At 43.4% G+C, this 20,908-nt stretch overlaps 1 protein-coding gene and 1 long non-coding RNA gene across 3 annotated transcripts; one reads left to right on the top strand and one right to left on the bottom strand.

Moving 5' to 3' along the window:
* Positions 1-2,862: 2,862 nt before the first annotated feature.
* nr2f1a (nuclear receptor subfamily 2, group F, member 1a) lies at positions 2,863-10,744 on the bottom strand. The gene is made up of 3 exons (XM_037481504.2): positions 9,359-10,744; positions 7,430-7,957; positions 2,863-4,079 (listed from the first exon to the last, which is right to left on the bottom strand). The coding sequence occupies exons 1-3, from the start codon at positions 9,789-9,791 to the stop codon at positions 3,805-3,807; spliced, it is 1,236 nt and encodes a 411-aa protein (XP_037337401.1). The 5' UTR covers positions 9,792-10,744; the 3' UTR covers positions 2,863-3,804.
* Positions 10,745-12,406: 1,662 nt separating this feature from the next.
* LOC119224504 (uncharacterized) lies at positions 12,407-19,520 on the top strand. Of its 2 annotated transcripts, XR_005121050.2 has the most exons (5): positions 12,407-12,538; positions 12,618-12,816; positions 17,806-17,874; positions 19,122-19,216; positions 19,300-19,520. It is a non-coding gene; the product is annotated as an uncharacterized LOC119224504 (long non-coding RNA). The 2 variants fall into 2 exon arrangements; XR_005121049.2 differs by having other exon boundaries at positions 12,425-12,816.
* The last annotated feature ends 1,388 nt before the right edge of the window (positions 19,521-20,908 follow it).

Genomic DNA, 20,908 nt, shown 5'->3' with positions numbered 1-20,908 from the left:
GGGAATCCATTTCATTTTGGCCATTTGTCATCACTGCGCCGTTCCCAGCCATTTTGCAAGCTCTTATGAGTGAGATGCGTGGCAGACACGGTGGACCACGTTTCGTCGTGTGTTGTCATCGTTTTCTACGCACAAGACAATATGAGGAATAAGCCGTGTCATACTTCATAGGGCCCCCCATTCATACACGGAGCCGCTATTTGGAAATTGTTATTGTCTCAAACAGCAGTATTTGTCAAATGTGACCAGGAAAGCTAGTGAAATGAAGCGACGTGTGACGACAATACGACGTTCCCACAGCTGCATCAAACCACTGGCTAGCATTGAGGGGTTTTTTTGTTGAGAAATAGGATCGCTGACAACTTAGGATAATAAATGTTTTGCTTTCAGACGGATATCTCAAACGTGAAATCGCACCCAGCTGCTTGTGTAAAGCTAACAAATAGCCCCCCGTGTTAGGAGTCTTCCACTTGTGGTTTGATGAATGAAACTTGACAAAGGTAAATGGTTATTTAACTCATTTGGTGGTAACACTTTGGTAACAGGAGTTTCCGAAATTACAGAGACACAATTGGGGCCCATAGTGTGCCTCATATCCATCTCTCTTACCCCAGCGCAGCTATACTCCAACGACAATGCATTTACCTCCCTCTTAATGCACGTTGCACTTTTGTGGCACGTGTCCATGATCAATGTAACTGTGACATTTGAGGTGTTGCATAATTTGAGCTTCTGTCAAAGAATCAGGAGTGGTTTGCAGCCTAAATACATAGAAAATACCCCATTTTAACAGTCCTGGTGTGCTTGGCTTATACTGCCTTCACCGAAACGTTAATTAGCAACACACTCGTCTGTTTTTGAACTATTGATTTGTATAGTATGTGGTACACTTGTATAACCAGCAAGTGGATCAAGGATTTAGAACACATTATGTGGAGGCAACCAGCTGAAAGCTGCTTTTGATAACCAAACAGACAATTAAGTCCAGAGACACATAAAACAAAACACGAGCTGGACTGTTTTTGGGGGATAGCCTTTGTGAAGCCATGTTCATTCTCTACGAACAACGAGCGTCTATTCGCACATGTCGCTTTCCTCGTCGTCCGGGAAACGATCCTCTGGGTTATTCTGCAAACACCCGAGTTAAAGACGGACAAGATAAACAATTGCAGTGCTCCAGTAATGATCCCTTTAAAGGCTGGGTTTTAAGGGTTTGGATATGCGTGTATACGGTTGGGTTCAATTCAGCACGGTCTTCCTCCGGCATCAATCAGAAAGGACAGGCTCCATTTAAGTCATTACTGTGCAGCTTCCACCTGACCTAAATCTCTGGGAGAACCAAAGTAATAATATGGAAACAACGATCCATGCTGACGGGATATATAACATGCATGTTTGTAGTGGCGGAGGCGTCCGACTCAGTGGTACAGACAGGTCGATTGGAATCTAATGCCTGAATAGACATTAAACATGAGAATGGATCCCTGTGAGAGAGCATTTGAGGACAAACTAAAGAACAACCTATAGTCTATAATTCCAGCACGAGTTAGAACTAATGAATGACTTAATATGTTAGCCTTTGAACGAGACATGCAATATATACAAATAACCCTCGGGTACAAATACCCCTCCCCCAATCCTATAAGGCAGATAACAAATATGGCGGTATCAAATTGTGACTTTGCAACGGGCTACATGCAGTTCAGCTCCCGTCCTGCGTTCCCTCATCGCTGCCAGTCAGTAGATGAAGATGTGCGCAATGTGGCACACAAGCGACACGACTGATGGTGAAGAAGGGGGAATAGCAGGTACACGTGATAATTGTCAACACCCCTCTTTCGTCTTAACGCCATCCAATATATCACATTTTACCCCTTTACGTGTAAGTGTAGCGCTGAAGTGACAGTGAGGCTATCCAGGTCCATGACTGGGCTTCCTGTGTCATTTGTGGATTAGAGAGACAGACCAAAGCAAGGACCGACACTCCATGTAGCCCATCTAACACGTTGAGGACTTATCGATGTTACTCATTACATTCTGAATGTATCAGGCAAACCAAGGCCACATCTTTCTTTCTTTCTCCTTTCCCTTGCACGCACGCACGCACACGCACACACACACACACGTGCCAACCATCTCGCACGTTTCCCCTCATTTGTCTCTGCACTGGCTCCACGGGCTCTCTCTCTCTCTCTCGTTCTTGCTCTCCCTCCCTCTCCGTCCTCCCCTCTATTCCCACACAATGCATCACCCTCGGTGTTCCTATCGACTGGCTTACATGCTGTAAAATACATTTTCCAGATTGATCACGCATATCACAGCAGCTTTGCAGCGGGGCCTTACCCCTGTGCCAAATGACGCCCACGTCAATATTGAGGTATGCACTATCAAGGCAGAGTTTTTAAGAACGCGGAAGAAGGGGATACGGTTTGGTTAGGGAGGAATCACCTTGATTAAGCCACATGAGGCGGGATAGAGGTGGCTCTGTGTGGTGCGCTGGCTTTCCTTACAGTCTGGGAAATAATGAAACATTAATACGCTCACAGGCTGGCAGAGAGCTGTCCCTTCGTTGTGTTTGCACTGTCAGTTGTCTCCGTGAGTCTGATAAAATGTAAATGATGCACCCATTGTTTCATTACCACGCTAAATCCCGCGTTTCACCTCTGGTGGCGTAGATGTAATAGAGAGAGAGGCAAACATTGTATTCAGAAGTGCATTTTTTCAGCATGAGGTAATGCAGAACAGTGACTCGGTGACTGTGGGCTGCTCGTTTGGGAGCGTGCAGAGCAGATTCCTTCTGGGGATATATAACATGACCGAGAATGTTGATGTTTACTTCCAGGAAAATGCTTGAGAATGAGACATTGTTGCCTATTTCTTTTTTAATAGTACAGTCACCATCACACAACTTCATCAACCGACCCTTCTGCAAAAAGCTGCATCATGGAGTAAGCAAATTGAAGGCAACAATCAATAAAATTCAAGAAACAATGAAAATATTCAAGACGAAACAAACAAAATGTATTTGAAATGATATATTAAAAGTGCTTTTGATTTTCATGTCTCTCCTTTGACTGATGATCGACTCCACACGCATTCATGGTCCGGGGAATGGCGCCCCAGACGTCCTCACAGTTAAAATGTCCTGGAGGTCAGTTTGCTGCTGTTGCAGGTCCATCGTATCAATTGGGAAAAAAGTTCAACCATCAGTGGTGATATTGTCATAGCGATTAGACTGTTTCTCATTCGTCTAAATTTCTTTATTTTTCTGTTTTTAAATTCTCACTTCAATTTTAATTCTTGGAGAACATAGCTTCGACAACATATATCGCACTCATTATAAGAAGCAAAAGGTTATATCAAAAAATTATTAGTATAGAATCACAGAAACCCTGGTTTAGAACCAGAAAAAATACAAAACAGAGAGGTACATAGACACAGGACAATTCTTATAATTGCTTGGAAACATTATTTTCCCGCTAAGTCTTTTTTTCTTACTGCGCATATGATGTTTTTCATTTTATTTGTATTTTTTACAAAAAAAGGAAAATAAAGACTAGTATTTTACAAAATGAAGAGTATTGTTCTTGACGATGAAGGTGGATTTATACAGGTGTAAAGTCCAGTTCCAATATTTTTCTGTACATAATGTATTCCATCTCAGTCCCAGAAGACAGATAAAAAGTAATGTCTTCCAATTTTCTCATAAAAGGTCCTATATATAGTCTTCTTGGAGGAGGATGGGGTGAGGGGTGCTGCATTTTGGTCCTTTTTTCCTCTCTTTCTCCCACTTTCATATTAGGATCATTGGATGGACATGTAAGGCCAGTTGAAGCTGCTCCCGGATAATAGCATATCCCTGATGAGGGTTTCAATAGGAGTTTTACCTACCAAGCGGACGAAGAACAGCTGCTCGATTACCGATGATGAGACGGTGCGCAGAGAGGGCAGCCGCAGCAGGAGCTTTCCAAAGCGGCTGGGCTGGTTCGGGTACTGGCTCCTCACGTACTCCTCCAGGGCGCACTGAGATTTCTCCTGCAAGCTCTCGATGTGAGCAGCGTCCGACAGGCCGCAAGCGTCTGAGGAACACAACAAGAACCAATGCGGTTAGTCTCACAATGTCTCTGAAACACCAACGTAAAACATGTTATGGAAAAGTCTCAGTCGCATTTTATTTGTTTGGTAAACTCCAACAGGTCGTGCAACAAGTGAAAACATATTGGCATAATAAAATATTATTTTATTTTGTTATTAAAACATATCAGACGGTCACCAGGCTAACAACGAAATATTGTTAAATAGTGAACCTTTAATTTGAAATATAAACACAAAAGCACATGGTTGGTTTGTTTGCATCAGCCTCCCTGTGACATGACGCACAATGCCCAATTTGAATTCCTGCAGAAGCACCCTGTTATCATTCAACATCGGCCTACGTATGTCTGAAAGTGGAATGAACAAACACACTGCCCAAATATGCTAGATAACGCTGAGCGAGTGGGACTGCCGTGCAGAAGGGTCTGCTGGTGGAGCGAGGGATGCACAATTCAGTGGAGGGTACCTCTGCCTCTAACAACAATCAGCAGCAATATAGAGTTAAATGTCATGAAAGCACAGTTGTTGTCGAGTACAGGAAGACTTGGCGGGGCAGTGGGGCAAAGGCGATAGGGTACAGGCCTAAAGGCCGATGCTCTTGATGTCTGAACTCTGGGGATTCATGTATAAGGAAACATGAACGGCACTGATGAATCTGAAATTACACCGGATGCAATGTGACCTAATTACTCTGCAATACGCTGTTAAGTCATTTCTCCACGCTTCTCTCCATAGACCACTTTTGCCCTGTTTTTCCAATGGAAGCCTATAGGACAGGCCGCTTGAAGCGATCACATTTATTAGAGGAGGAGAAGTCCACAGTCGCGCAGAAGCGACATCAAATATCAGAAAAGGAGCGTGTGCGCAGTACGCAGGCTCAGCGTGTGTTTTGGTGCACACTGGTGCTGTGTGGATCCCCGTGCAGCCACGCGTAATTATACACGGTGTAACGTACGATGTCCTGCTTCATAAATAGGTATTTTTAACACAACCCCAGCATGCGTGATCTATTAATGGCTTAGAACGAGAGCAACATAACCGCTGGTATATTCCCTCGCAGGGTATAGGCTGTCCAGAAAAGCTTCTGTATTGAGCCATGCTTTTTCTTTTACGGGCTACACGCGGAAGACAGCTTTAGTTTTGAAGCACTAATACATTAAACACCAGGCTTTTAAGCCTATATGCGATTCATCAGTGCTATAACTCACTTTGGCCAGACACAATAACCTTATGAACCCAGGGGCAACGCTGGGATCTTGGGGTGATTTACTGTGACCTTATTCCAGCCGGTCAAAGCCCCATGTATGTAAATCCCCTTGGATTTACGCTGAGTGTCCATTTTTTTATATCTACAGCAATCAATAAGGGGCAAATTGATTACATTTAGAAATGTAAGGTAAAATAGCCACTGATGGTGGTTAATTGTTGCAATGCTACGAAATAGGGCGTTTGAAGCTGCCTTTCAATGCATGCGTCAAGAGAAAGCTGGTCAAAGACACCCCATGGTTCTCCATTACGTCTGCCTGCAACCTGCATCCCACTACCCCAGGATACTGAGATGGGAGCAGAAAGCCTCGAGATTAACAAACGACTATTTCTATGCTAAGAAAATGAAACAGACCTGACCTGTAGTAAAATAGTACAGCCTGGACACTATATTATATATGCAGACAGGTCTGCTGGTCTTGACCATTTACCAGATGAATTGTTACAGCCAACACGAGAAATTATCTTTAAATTATCTGGAAAATGTGGAGGTTGTTTCTGACGTTTATCTTGAATTACTGAAAGACAGGGCAATAGGAGAATATGGCACGTGGTAAAGTGCATTAAGAAGAATGTCACATTACTTTAGGCCACTGAGATAAGTACGGATTTAAATGTTTTTTGTCAAAGCTGCCATATTTAAAAAAAAAATGAAACTAAAAAATTGGGGGAAAAGTAGAAAGTTCTGTAATTGAAGGAAATCTTACATGGTAATGTCACTATAGTAAATTAGTCAATTTAAATTAAAGATGTTGTCGTAGCCTGGACTATCATATATTACTTCCTATAAATTTGGTGAGCCCTCAATAGTTTAGATAATTAAGATCTTCACCATTCAGCTCATTTTTACATTGTACACACTTCATTTAATTTTTAAATATTGTGATGGATTATGTATTAATTATATATATATATAAATAATTAAACAATAAATATAATGCATGCTTGTTTGCTGTTAGGTAAATAATAAACAATAATTGGGGAAACAGGAAATAAACTTGAGTTATGACGCTTTCTAGGGATATTACAAGTGGTAACAGTTCCAATGTTTCTCCAAATCTGACAACTACAGTAAAACTGAATATTTGATCAGGAACGTGTCCAATTATAGGTTATATAAAACCATGAGACAGATTTTTTAATATCAAATTTGAGACAATGAAGTCTGAACTTTTTAAAGTAGTTTCTGGTCAAACTGTCCAATCCCCTAATGTCCCCTTCACATAACCTGACCTAGTGGCCCCAACGCATAAACAACTAACTCCAAAATAGCAGCCACATTATGCAACGTGACTAAATGAGAACTTCAATGTCTTGTCCCAGTACGCTATCAACTGACCGATTAACAACGTGGGTTACTTTTGAAAACGTTTGGAACAAAATACCCTATCCGGAATAACTTAACATGGATCTATTAACAATCAATACGGCAGCGCTGCTACAGCAGCGATATACTTCAACTTCCATCAGCTTTTTAGATCTCAGTCTGCAAAGGATTATTTCCTGCCCCGAAGACATGTGTTTGTGCACGCGAAACAAGCATAAAGGCATGCACTAACACTCATAAATGCATCGGCTGTCATATATCATTCTGCGATAGACTATTTCATCTTTACGCTCGATTATTTGACACCTGTTCCAAGAAATGTATGGACGCGAACCTACGCAGCGTCGCTGTTGGCTTAGACGTGTTCAAAAACGTTTAAACTCAAAAATTATGACAACATTTACATGGTTGAGGTTGTCAATCACGTGCATTTAACTGGATGTTAGAGTAAAAAACACGATTCGACTCAGTCTGGATTTGTTTACACGCAGTATGCTATCACTGACACGAGAATGCGTTGCAAGTGGATATGCGGCAAGCTGTTTAAAGCTATGCCATCGTCAACGCAAACATCTCGTAAACTCCGATTTGTGACCAGACTATACTTGACAGACGTGTGCGCGACGCCGCCGCGTTTTCGCCCTGCGAGCCTCGCTCCCGGTCCCCCCCGGTGACATCACTGCAACTAGGCCTCGTCTGATTCGAAACGTGTCCCCCCCGTGTGAAATGTCGGACACCCACCTGATGTGAAAAGCACGATGGCCTTGAGGCAGCTGTACTCTGCCGAGTCTACGTGCAGGGTCTTAAGCTTCTCCACTTGTTCCTGGAAGATCCGGATGTGATCCATGAAAGCCACGACGCGGTCGGCAGACATCGGGGAGGCGTGGAGGCCCGCTGCGGCGAGCAGAGGGGCCACATGCAGAGGCATGGAGCACTGGGCTGCGTTAAGTACAAACAACTCGCTCCACGTCAGCCTGAGAAGGGACACCTGGTCGGTGATCTGCAGGTCGGGAAAGAAAGGGATGTTTCTCGCCCACTCCACGGCGCTGAAGAGCAAACGAGCCGCCAGCTCGCAGATGTTCTCGATGCCCATGATATTGTTGGGCTGCATGCACTGGCTCCCGTACCGGGACGTTGGGTAAGGCTCGGCCCGCAGCAATAACGAGATGTATCCGGACAGATAGCAGTGGCCATTCAGAGGGTCCCCGTTCGTCAGCGCGTACTGGCCTGGGTTGGGTTGAGTTGGAGGCATTCGTCCTCGCTGAACCGCTAACAAAAAGAAAGAGAAAAAAGAGGAAATGTGCATCCAAGGACTGATAAACATTGTTCATGTGTAGTAAAGCCGCATAGGAGGCTACCGCTATAGTGTTTCCCTTTTTGTCAAACGCCATGCCCTCAAATCTAAATTCAGCACGCTTTTCAAAAACATTTTGACTACTAAACGGCGTTTTGTTAAGATTAAAATATTTTGCCAGCGGCATAAACATCTCATCAAAACAGATGTGCTGTGTCCCTCAATCTGCAAACTCATATTTAAGGTTGGACGCTACATGGATTGTATTCGAAATGAAAATACAATCACATTTATGCAGTAAACACACACTTTCTGTAATACAAAAGTGCATTTGACAATTGTATAATGGGCATTTAGTAGCGTAATTGTATAGTGCACGCAGCAGCCTACTTGTATTACTTTACCATTTTATTTACGTGGGGTTTTGTTTTAACTAACAGTAATTCATTGTGGCGACACATTTTAGAAATATGAATGATAATTACAGTTTAATTCATTCACATTTCTACATTTTACCCACACCAAAAGGTCGGCTAGAAATAAAAGGTTTTCAGCTATTGTTTATTATTAAAAATACAATATTAATGTTACGGGGCATATAGATTGGACTTTCTTTCACAAATAGTCCATATAGAAAAAAAGGATGTTTGCATGAATTGGAATGAAACACTTGAGATAGATAAGTAAAGTTAAACGTCCTGTAATGCACCAGGCAAAACAATGAGCCATGAACAACTTAAGCGGCATTATTCAGTGTGTCTGAGCTGTCTAGTCAGCATAAAGAGCTAGAGCGAGACGTGGGTGTGTAGTGTGTGCATTTTACATGTACACACACACACACACACACCCAACAAACCCGTCTGTACAACTATAAATTAGTAACCTGCATTTACTTATAAAATGGACTATTAGTCTTCCCCACTGTATACAACCACGTACACACCCACACACACACACAGGGAGAGAGAGAGGGAGAGAGAGAGAGAGAAAAGAGAGAGAGAGAGAGAGACAGTAGGACATACACACATACACACATAACCCCTCTTCTGACCAAAAGAATATACGTAAAAAAGGAGCCCATTGGACTGAACGCCTCTGTTTCGTAATAATACAATTTACACTGCAAGAAAAAGATAAATCAAAGGATCAGCTAGACGAGCCGCTTTGTTCACCAGCTGAACTGCGGTGACTCGCGCTGTCCTCTGCCTGTCTTACATGGCCAGAAAGCTCGACCATTCATGCAAACATCCCGTGAAAAACATGGATCGAGACTGCAGTATGCTAAGCCACACGCCTTTGACCTTAATGCAACATGGCAGCCCCGTTCGTCTGCTACTAGGAGGCGCAACAATGATTGGCTTTAAAAATATATTCACCTTCCCGCCGCATTCCCACTTTTAAACATTTCTTCAGCCGGCAGTATTGGCACTGATTTCGGTGGTGCTGGTCGATCGGACAGTTCCTATTGGCACGACACGAGTACGTTAAGTTCCTCCGTACACTCCTCTTGAAGAAACTTTTGCATCCCTCGCAGGTGAACTGGCCGTAGTGTTTGCCGCTCGATTTGTCTCCGCAAACCACACATTCAATATGCTGCTGACTCTGTCCAGAATTTTGACTCCCCTTGTCCCCGGCGGTCCCCGGTGTGGACGGGGGTCCCGGCTGGCTCGGGGTCTGCGGAGTGTGCGGAGCCGCTGACGCCGTCTGCTGCTGCTCCCTCGCCGGCTGCGCTGCTGGGTTGGGACCGCTCGGAGGTCCTCCGGCCACGTCTTCCTGCGGATCTCTCCAGACGCTAACTACCATTGCCATATCTCGGCCCCGGAAAGTGCTGTAAAGCGAAATGATCGCCGGTGTTTACGGAACGTTGAGGGGAGAAAAAAAAAAGATCACAAAACGAGATCTCAAAAGACCGGGCAGTGCAAAGTCAAATCGAAGCACGCGATCTCATACGGGGGGTAAGAATGAGAGCAGAACGCGATCAATACAATCAAAATACAGGGGATTGAAAAGGCACCCGATCAGGATTTGCAAGTATCGGGAGGCCAGTTCCAAGGTAAATCGCAGTCAGCCATTCAGGAATCCCTAATCTTGTGAAAACCAGAGTCCAGTCGCAACCAATTGCAGTTTGATACAAAATAGCCACAAAGAGAAGGCAGGAGCGATTCACACGGACGCAGGAACGAGAAGAAGAAAAAAAAAACCTTTTTCTGGAAAGACACGCGATCCAAAGTGCTGCGGAGATAAATTCCTTTCTCCTTTCTTCCCTTTGCTCCTTTACACTCCCGTCTTCGTCGTTTAGGAGTGGAGGAAAAAAAAACTGAAGAGCCGGATTTTCACATCTATATTCTTAAATAAGCCTCATCATCGCAGCCAGCAGCAAAAGAAAACCGCGTCGCCGAATGAAGTGCCCATGTATAGTTTCACCTCTCTCCAGCAGGAGGAATGGAGATACGAAGAGAAAAGATTTAAAAAAAGAAGACCAACAGCAACAACTAATAGAATATGCAAGAAGAAGGAGAGACCCAAAAATGAATGCGCTTAAACGGGAGGACCAGCCGAGCAATGTTTCCGAAACGAGGGATCTGCGCGAATGTCTGTATATAGTGAACTTTGACACTACTATTGAAACTGACACGTTTCTATGGAGATCGCTGCGCCTTATATGGTGCTCATGTCAAGGAGCCAAGAGAGGGGCTGCTGGAGACTGATAATCAAAGGCGACTGACTGGCCAGAGCCCTGCATAGAGGAGGAGGATAGGAGGAGAGGGGGGAGATAGGGAGAGAGAGAAAATGGGAGGCTAAGGTTATAGCCAAGCCCTCTCTTTCTCGCTATTGGTTAGAGTCCCCCTCCGTTCGTTCACTGCAAAAAATGTCCGTCTCGATAAGTCATCCGGTCCCGTGTTCAAATCTTGAAATGTTATATTTCTTATAAAACACAGTACAAAATAACCAAGTGCCGATTACATGCATCCGCTTGTTTCCAGTCGCTTTCCGTTTCATTTTACAGGTGCCGATATGAAATTAAAGCCAAGTACACAAGGATATCCCCTTCGTAAATGAACAATCGATGTAATAACATTTACATTGACGGCTTGATTAGCATTGCATGGCGCAAGTGGGAGCATCTTCTCCTGATGGAAGATCAAGTCTCCTCTTTTGGTAAATTCAAGATTTCCCCACTCAATTCTGAACAGACTAATGTCTGGGCTTGGATATTTTTTGCAGTGTTGCAATCTACGGCTGGAGGGGCTGGGGGGCTTTGACAGGCACAATTTACATTGAGCTCGCCCCGCGCTGCTATTTACTTTGAAACCTGATTAGTATGGGCCGTCTATTGTCACCAAAAAGAGGAAGAAACCCTGAATAGAATAGCAGAAAAAGCGGGCTAAAGGCAAAAGGGGACAAAGCTTTTACGCGCGACAAATAGTCCAAAAACTAGGCGCAACGGCGAAAAGGGGACTATGGCACAGAAATTCCCCGAAGTTTCAAATCAGTCTGTCTTAGACTCGTATCTTTATTATAAAATTACGGGTGTCGGTATTATTTTGAAGCGAATTGAAATGCCCACACGTTGTTGCCTCTTTGGCATGCGCATTGCGGTACACCCTGGTCCATAACCGACACAGTCTCGCTGATTAAAACTTAATGTATTTAAAACTAGATCTGAAGGTTAACAAAATGCCAATAGGGAGAATAATGCAGAAAAGACAATGTGTTATACAAACGGCATGTTGTGCCGGCGGCCGAAAATCTCTAAAATTAGACCGAGTAATAAGCAATATTCAATAATTACTGAGGTCCTGTAGTCTTCACAATCACTGAGCTGGTGTCATATTATGTCTTAATAATGACAGTAATTCAAAATCATGTGAAGTTGCATGGAATTTACATGGGGATTCCGGCTTTTTTGTATGAGGGTTTCTGCAGGCTTAATACCTCGAACTCAAAAATGTCTGGATCGCGCTGCCATCTAGCGTACATTGTACAATTACAACCATATACATTAATGCATGCACGAGTCATCAAACATGAATTTTTAAAACATAAAAATTGATTTGAGAAATAAAATAAAAAACGTTTTGTGTACTATTTCCCCTTCTTTTCTTTTACTTTCTCTAAAGAGCATCCCTTTGATGTTATGGTCCTATGACATACATAAAACCTTCAAAGGACAACAATGAATAAAGTAGTTTTTTTTAAAGAAATATTGTTAGTCCCCAAAATGTACAAGGTGTTTGATTTGATGTGATTTAGATGAAGTTAAATGGATGTGCGTTAATCGTTACCAAAAACATGGTAATACACTATACTATAAAAGACTAATCTTTACCTAATGCAAACCTATTATGTCGTACAAATAAACCAAGTGGTTTTAAACAAGCTTCAACCGAGCTAAGATATTAGCAGCTATAAGAGAGCCTAAATATGCAAGTGCCCCCTTTCAAAACGCATAGGAGGGATGGGTTGTTTTTTAAGTATTCAAGAGCTCTCTCGCTCGTCCCTGTCTCGGACACTCCACTAAAACTCCCCGGCCACATCTCCAGCTCCGTGAAAAGGTGAAACCAATAACATTAAATCGGACAAAGATTTTTTTTTTCTCTCCAGTAAGTGTATCATTAAGATTTAACTCCGCAGATTGGAAATGGGGGCTCCGCTCGAGGAGAGTAGAATGAGAGGCACAGCGAATGGGAGCAGGCTAGGGGCACCAGTACAAAGCTGGGAGACGGCTAAAGAAAAGAAAAGGACAAAGTGGACAGGCGGACATTAAAAGAAGAAGCACCGGCGAGGGCGGTAAGCGAGGAGCAGCTTTCTACCTGCGTAAAAGCAGCCTACGGTAAGGCGACTACATTATTAATTCCCCACTTCTGCTAGTTCGCACGCGCCCGGCTCCGAACGCAAGGGCTAAAATGACGTGCGTCACGCCGCCGGACCGTTAACTTTAAACCGTGTCGCGGGGTTAGTTAGTCAGAGCTTCAACTTTGAAATAGCGCAGAGTCGTATCTCCGCTGCGCATCGCCAGCGCTTATGCGACTCGTTCCCCCCCCGTTATTCCCGCTGCCCTCGGTGATTTGCACATCAGATCGTAGTCACTCGAGGCACGAGGTTGTACCGCTGGACGTGGGAGCGTCTTTTTTTCTTCTTCTTCTTCCTCTTTCGTGTGTGCACGTCTCGTGCACCTCACCTGCAAGTCTATTTGTTGTTTCAACACATAATGAGAAGATCGATATAGGGGCTGTTTGTTCCAACGATAGTGTCAGCAGATTAAAAGGTGGCGGGGAGGGGGGGGGGGTCAAGGTGAACATTCGTTGCTCATCCTTTACGCTGTTTTCAAAGTGCACAAAAGAACTGTTTTGCGCCAAAAACAAAAAGCTTGTGAACGGGTAAGAGCACGTTGTTCTGTAGAAAAGTCTGCCGCGAAGAAGCGTACGAAGACACTGGTATTTGTAAAGAAGCATTATTGATGTTAAGAGATTTGAATGGAAACGGATCTAAAATAAATGATGAAGCGATTTTAGCCATGTTAATTTATTCAGAAAAACTGCACGCCAATCGTCTTCGTAAAATATCCTCACATAATACGTTTAACTTAATATTGTAGAAGTGTGGATACATTTCGTGCAAATTCACAATTTTACTTGAGCAAAGTAACATATTTTTTAATTTCCACAACTCCATGTATTCTATTTTTTTCTTATTTGGACAACAATTGATTATGCATAATCCGTCTATTAAATTATTGAAAACGTGTTGAGAATTACATAATTATTAAACATATCTTGCAGGTAATGGATGCATTCGCGCATTAGTAGCCGTCTTACTGTAATCCAGTGCTTTGCTTTCCAGCAGATAATTAGTGTTCTTGGAATATTCTAATTCTATCTGACTTTTTTGCATTCACATCCAAAATGAATAATCTACAGACCCTAATCTACAGATGATAATGAAACTGTTTTTTGTATGATTATTGAAACATTTATGGGATATAGAACACATACCAGTTTTGCCAAATCTGTGGACATCAATAACTGATGCTCTTTTTACACAAAACGAGGAGGACGTTGTAAAGTTCCTATAGTGCTGAAACCATCAAGCAGCACATTGATTTGGGAAAACACTGAGGTCATGAGTGCCAGCTCTCCCCAATAAAACTAAACTTGACTACACGGACCCGCTTTAGAGCATTTAAAATGGTGCAAACGAATTTCGGGACTCTGCAATGCCCGGTGGTCTGTTTGTTGTTGATCGTTTGTCAGCACATTACAAGCACGTCATATTATCAAAGACATATTATATCGGCTTAGAGGTAAATTAGTTTCTTCATCTGCTCAAAACGCCTCCTTGTGTGTGGCACAGCCGTGTTGCGTTTGAGGACTTCGGGTTGGCCGGACACGTCCAGCTGATGCTGATCCCTGCGACGTTTTCATGCAAAATATAAAACCATCAAAGTGATGGGCACCTCGGGGCTCGTTACACATATTTATGTTATTGTCCTGGCTGTTGGAATAATAGAGAGAACGAGTGGCAGCTTCGAACCTCCAAAAAGGATTTTACAGTTATTGGACTGTTTTAAGAAGTTCACTTCACCCAAGATAGCTCGATGAATGCTAAAGTAAACACATTTGACACTAGCATTGCAATTTAGTGAATAATGGGAATTTGTGGAATATTTTATATCGTTTCATATATTTCCAAACCACGTGAGCTAGAGCTGTACCCACAAGTGCAAAGTGCTTTTACTCCTGGGATTAAAGCAACAGAACATAGTGTCACAGCGTGGACGATGCGTGCGTTTAGACCCTCGGCTTTAACGATATGCTTAGAGGAAATTAGGTTTAGTTATCGTTTTAGTTTAGGGCTTCTTGGTACACAGTAACCATGTACTACTATCTGAAAATGTGAGCTCATCTCGCCTGTGTCTAGGAAGTAGGAAGGTGGAGAGAGGGGTGTGAGTGTGTGAACAGAGAGAGGGGGGGGGGGGGGGGGGTCGGGAGGGGGGTTGGGGGGTGTATAGTGAGGGGGGGGGGGGGGGTCAAACCTTATCCCCAAATTATTCGGGGCTCAGATTGGTGTGAATGGGACGAGAAGGTCACTTGAAATCGCCTTTTATCCGCTGGCTTTTTTTTTTTTTTTGGATCAGCAACTTTCAATAGACATTCTCTAATCGCCCTTAATGGAAAGGCCGTTCGTGAGAAATAATGGAAATATTGTTGAGTTTATACAGGCCACCGAGGCATTTAAACGGCAACAGGACTTTCACAAAATGTCTTGGTTATTAATTATTAGTGATAACTGAAAAGTGTCTCCCCCAAAACAGGATGGGTTTATATAACAACAAAACATATGGTACACAACTTCATTCCTATTAAAATTACCGTGTTCATTTCTATATTATTTAATTATTATTGTAAGTTTTTACAACTATTGATATAAGTTATATTTTTGCCCTCCATGGACTTGGGTTTAACTGCAATATTACAGTACATTACCCCACAGTGTGAATCATGCTCGTTTGTATGGAGATATCATTGTCTATTCTCTCATTATTTTTTAACATGGCCTCGCCTCTCCAGGGATTTGAGATACTTCAGTTTTAGACGTAGTGATTGAAAGTCTCTTTCGAGGATTTGAGCATCCCGGACTATAATTGAGGGACAATAACTGCAATGACTTTCCAAATTAGGCTTCTGGTTGGAGTAAAAGTTGGAGGGACTGTCAGTCTAAGCTATATGCAATGGCTTTATTGCTCACTAACCATCAGTTCTTTAGAGCCCATGTGCTAATTACTGCGGATGGTCCTAGAAACGGAGATTATAAATCCATTAGCACCCAAACCTTCGTGGTTTCACGGTGCAAACCCTGTAATTCTGTAGTAAAAAAACAAACTTTAAGTACCAGAAGCTAGATGAAGGGAAACAGCTTTTCAGCAGCGCGTGTAGCTCCTTCTAACGGACCCACTGTGAAGGGAAGCCCAGCGTTTATCAATCAGCAGCTAAACCGAAACACACACAGCAAACCAAGCAGAACACAACATTAACTGACAGGGGGGGAGGGGGGGGTGGCCCGCTCAGTGGCCAGTGGTTATGTATAAAACAACCTGTTTGTATTACCATAAATGATCAACACAACACACCCACGTTATACTGTGGTTTTCTTCTTCTCGCTACCAAGGGACGTGCAACGTGTCCAGGGAGCGACATAACGGAGTAAAGTGAATTAAAATAAGACGACATAATACCCGTTTGACCGCGTTTAATGTAGGCAATAGAAGAAGAAAAAACGAAACCCAAAAGGGTTTATGTGAAGGCATCACGCCCTTAAAGTAATTTATTTCAGGGAAACCAGAGGGCAAAGGTGGAATTCTTGAGAAATTCAACAAGGATAAGGGAGCTTTAAGAATTCTGCACGCAGATTACCTTTCATCCCATTCTCACATTATCCGACAACACACAGTAGAAATGTAGCTCAGCGACAAAGGAGTGAGATTACCCTCCGACACTGAAGAGTGCAAAACATTTTTTTAAGAATTATTGCCATTGTTAGTGAGAGAGAGAGAGAAAGAGAGGGAGAGAGAGAGAGGCAGGGCAGGGGGAGAAAGAGGGGGAGTCAAGAGAAGGGTAAATCCCTGTGTGCTTTCAAAGGGGGAGACAAAAAAAAAGAAAATATTGCAGTTGAGAGAATATTTTGTTTCTGTCGTACTGTAAAATCAATTCAGTTTAAAATAGTTTACCCTAGACATTCCCATAAAGCACTATATGTGGAAAGATGATTTGAGGAATAGATTTATTCGCTTCTGATGAAAGACTTTGTTTACACTGTTGGTTCTGATGCCTGGAAATGATTATTGACACTGGATCAGTTTCTGCCTCTTTCGGTTTAACTTGTTTGCTTGTTAAACTTTTGGTTTGTAACTACAGTAAATGAGCGGCATCGCATCAGCACTGCGTTATTTTTGCTCCATCCCCCCCAAAAAAACAACACACAGCAAGGGCTAAATTGAAAATGCATTGTAGCTGAACCATCAGTATGCTAAGAGTGACTGAGCACATCGCCTTGTTTACATCAGTAAAGAGAAAACAGAAAAAAATGGGTCCGAGGAAGTTTTGTGCGCAACAAATCTGTTCATTTTGCTTGAAAATATTTCATGTCATGAATGATATTTACAGTGGCATCAAGTTAGTTTCACTCTTTTTTCTCTTGATAATACTAACATAGGGCGAAGAGATGTTTTTTTTGATATATCATTCTCAGTCTTGAGACGGAAAACGGAAAAAAGCCCCTCACACCCACAAACATGCACATATTCCTATTGGAACTTTGTGTATTTTCATTTGAAAGGTGTGTATGTGGTTTTAGCATGAATGGGCACATGTGTGTAAAAAGACAGTGAAGTGACGGTGGCCTATGTTCAGTGTCCAGACGCGGCAGATTGTGACCTTATCAACGTGCAATTCTTAAGATAAATTATTCATAGCACCTGTTTGACGTCTCTGGCCAAAGAATGACAAAGGTGTAAGATTTAAGATCCATCTAAAAAGGCATAAATATCAGCCACTGTGCCATCCATCTCTTTTTTTAGAGAAAAAAAGGGAGTTAGGCTTCATTTAAAACCACAAAAAGAATTTGACTCCTCACAGGCTGTGGCGAGGAATCTTCCATTGCAGTTATATTCTATAAAAGAAAAAAACTAAATGTGCAGTTTTTAAGTAGGAAAGGTGTGGCTTCAATATCATGTGACATCACAGGTGACCGGGACTCATGTCTGAAACTTGAAGCAGCTATCCTTGGCCTGTTGTAATGGACTCTGTGTCATGTTCCCTCGCAGGCCGCGAGCCACGTTGCCTCCGGGATACACAGCGGGTCGCGTTGGTTCTGGTGGAAGGCTCCACACACGGTGAGTGCTGTTTGATTAAGGGGAACGGGAAGGGAAGGCGATTTCAAGTGACCTTCTCGTCCCATTCACACCAATCTGAGCCCCGAATGATTTGGGGATACGGTTTGACCCCCCCCCCCCCCACACACACACATACACTTATTTATCAAGTAGTGTCCCAAACCTTTCTACTCAAGAATGTCCCAGCATACGGGAACACTAATTCTTTCTCAATAATTTGTTTTTAGAAATAGCCTGCCGTATACTTTTTGGGAAAACGTTAACTGATCTTTTCAGAGAGATCAACATAACACGCAGTATTAATAGAACAAATAGCTGTAGGAAGGATATTAATGATGATATATGTACAGATGTGGTGCACAGCTTGAATTATGTGTGAGCCTTTTGATGGAGAGCAAAGGAGAGGCACTCACAGAGTCTCTCACAGAGTTTGGTGTGTACTTGTCTATGCGTGTGTGTGTGTGTGTGTGTGTGGGATAGCAGTCAGCTTTCCTTCAGATGTTCCCTTTGACCTTTGACCCCACACTTGGGGTCAAGCCCTGACAAATGAGATGGTTGAGTTCTGTCCAGAACCGCAAACATTCCACAGCAATCTTCTGTCCTCCTCCGCCCCTCACCTCATATCCGTCATTCCTCACCCCTTCACTCCTCTTAGTGTGTCTCCTCCACGACGCGGAGAGCGAGAGAGGCAGAGAAAGTTCTCATTACACACAAACATGTTTTATTGAATTTTCTGTGGAAATCTTATAGCACACATCCTTCAAATGAAGAGTACCAGAACGGGCTAAATGTAATATCCCCAACATCTGCCTTGTTTGCAGATGGAGAGAAAACCAAAAGAGTATGAGCAAAACAGAAGCTGCGTTAGAGGTTTGGATATTACAACCCTGCACTTTGAAGGCACACTTTGTGTGTTTGGAAAGCTTGTCAGTGATGTCGAGGATGAGAAATGTTGCAGTGTGTGTGTGTGTGTGTTTTTTTCTACACACGTTGCTGGCTCCAGCATTTCCGGCAACATTTCTCACTGCCTCCTTCACACCATTCGCTCTGCTGCGATATCCCCACATTTCCCCCTCCTTTCACTTCTTCCCCCTCCCTCCTCTATGACCACTCTTGCCGCCTTTACCCTTCCTCCTCTCTGCTGCACCACCCTGCCCAATCTCCGCCCCCCCCACCCCCTTGCTCTCCTACCAGCACACTTACGCCACACTCTCCCTCCCTTTTTCCTCCCCCCACTATCTTCTCAGATTTTCCAACACGCCGCTCCGCAGAATGCTGCCACCTGTGTCTTTAGGGGGAAAAAAGGGGACTATTGGTATTCCTCTTCAGGAGGCTGGTTAAGGTAAGTGGCCCCTCTATAATGTTTCTGATTTAACGTTTTCTTTTTTATTTTACTGAATCACCACGACTTCTTAATGATCATAGACCCCAAATCAGAGCTTCTAGCTACCAGCCGCTGCTGTAAATGCTCACACAGTCACTGACGATGAACGCCAGCGGAGCAGTGACACACAGGAGCCTGGACACCAACGACACCGGATGGTAACACTTGTAAATGCTCTTGAACTTGCTTTCATATTTCAATGTAACATTATAAAAGGCAGCGCAACGCATAAACAATCTCAATAAAAAAAAAAAAATTGATCTTGATATGTGTGCGTATGTGTTTTTTTTCCTCTTCACTCACATTTTAATTTGGATTTAATTTGAAATCGACTGTTATGTGATTCATTGGAGGGTACAGCTGCTTTCACATGGATCTTGGCCTGGACAGGACTGTTTCCTCACAGGGCAGCTGATCACATGACTCAATTGCAGGGATAGATCTGAGCTCTTATGCCGTGCACTAGCGCATCACTGTGGAGAATCTGGGTGCTTGTGTACAGCTTTCTGCTTTGAATATTAACGTTGTCGGTGGTGTTCTGTCTTCCTCGGCAGGGGGGCGGTGGGTTCCAAATACGTCTGTGGGAGGGGATTCCTTCATCAAGAGCTGAAGCTACAATGATGTACAATGCAGATTTACATTGTATCACTAGGATTGGCAATTGAACTGAAACACTACAATATCACAGTGCAGTTAGAATGGCAAAAACAAAATAACAATATTTTAAATATATATGTGTACCTCACTGATTTGCCTCTTTCTCCCTCCACCTCATGACACAGTTCCTCCCTCCATTTGTTCACATTCAAGTTATGTCATAGCACCAGCGACCAGTTGGCTCCTTGCATCTCCAGTGTAAATAAATAATAAATCTCTAATATCACCGTCATCACCATCATCTTGGTGGCTTTGGAGGCAGGCAGCGAGCGACAGGCGACATGGAAAATATGTGTAGGCGTATGTGTGTAATCATGACCATGTCGATGGTGCAGTTCAGCCGATCGTGTTTACGTCCCTCTCCTCCTCCTGCTGCTCTGTGTGTCCACAGGCAGCTCAAGGATGTAAAGGAAGGGCTCAGAGCCACTTGATTCCCTGCCACCACCCACTGTTGCCCCAGTCTTACCAGAGCGTCGATGTCTGCCCCTGTCCCCCAGAGCCTCCGTCTCGCTCTCCGACCAACACACACACACACACTCACACGCACCCACTAACCCAACCTACCCCACCCCCAGTCCCGCCACCTCTTTGCCTTGCCTCCCTGATTCAGTGTGTAAAAGCGCCCCCTGAATGATGGATTACTGTGTCACCGCAGCCTGCGAAGGATTAATTTGTTTCATTGATTTCTCTTTAGGCAGAATGCCAGCGTCTGCCGCTTCCCACCTTTTCCCCAAGACTCGCAGATGTAATAGACGGTAATGGCCTAAGACAAATCAACCCGTTTCTTGTAAAAATAGCAGCAAATAACCCTCCCCATCCTCCAGCCTGCACTTTACCGACGAGGACGCTGTGGATTGGTGGTGGGGTATCAGAGAGAGTTTGATTCATTCTCATTCTCCATCTCTATCACTTTATCTGGCTATTCGTCCATACCGACGTCCCTCCTTATCCCGTGCTGAGACAGAGGAGAACATCCAGTCACTCCAACAGAGC

This window comes from Pungitius pungitius, chromosome 5 (assembly GCF_949316345.1).
Source record: "Pungitius pungitius chromosome 5, fPunPun2.1, whole genome shotgun sequence".
NCBI classification, from domain to species: Eukaryota; Metazoa; Chordata; class Actinopteri; order Perciformes; family Gasterosteidae; genus Pungitius; species Pungitius pungitius.
Note: the sequence above shows the minus strand (reverse complement) of the source record. Positions and strands in the feature narration are given on the sequence as shown.

Excerpts from the sequence above, each read along its gene's own strand:
- nr2f1a (XM_037481504.2), bottom strand. The coding sequence starts at position 9,791 with ATGGCAATGGTAGTTAGCGTCTGGAGAGATCCGCAGGAAGACGTGGCC. Across the intron at positions 7,958-9,358 it reads AGTGGGAATGCGGCGGGAAG|CGGTTCAGCGAGGACGAATG; the intron begins GTGAATATATTT and ends TCTTTTTGTTAG. Across the intron at positions 4,080-7,429 it reads CATCGTGCTTTTCACATCAG|ACGCTTGCGGCCTGTCGGAC; the intron begins GTGGGTGTCCGA and ends TGTGTTCCTCAG.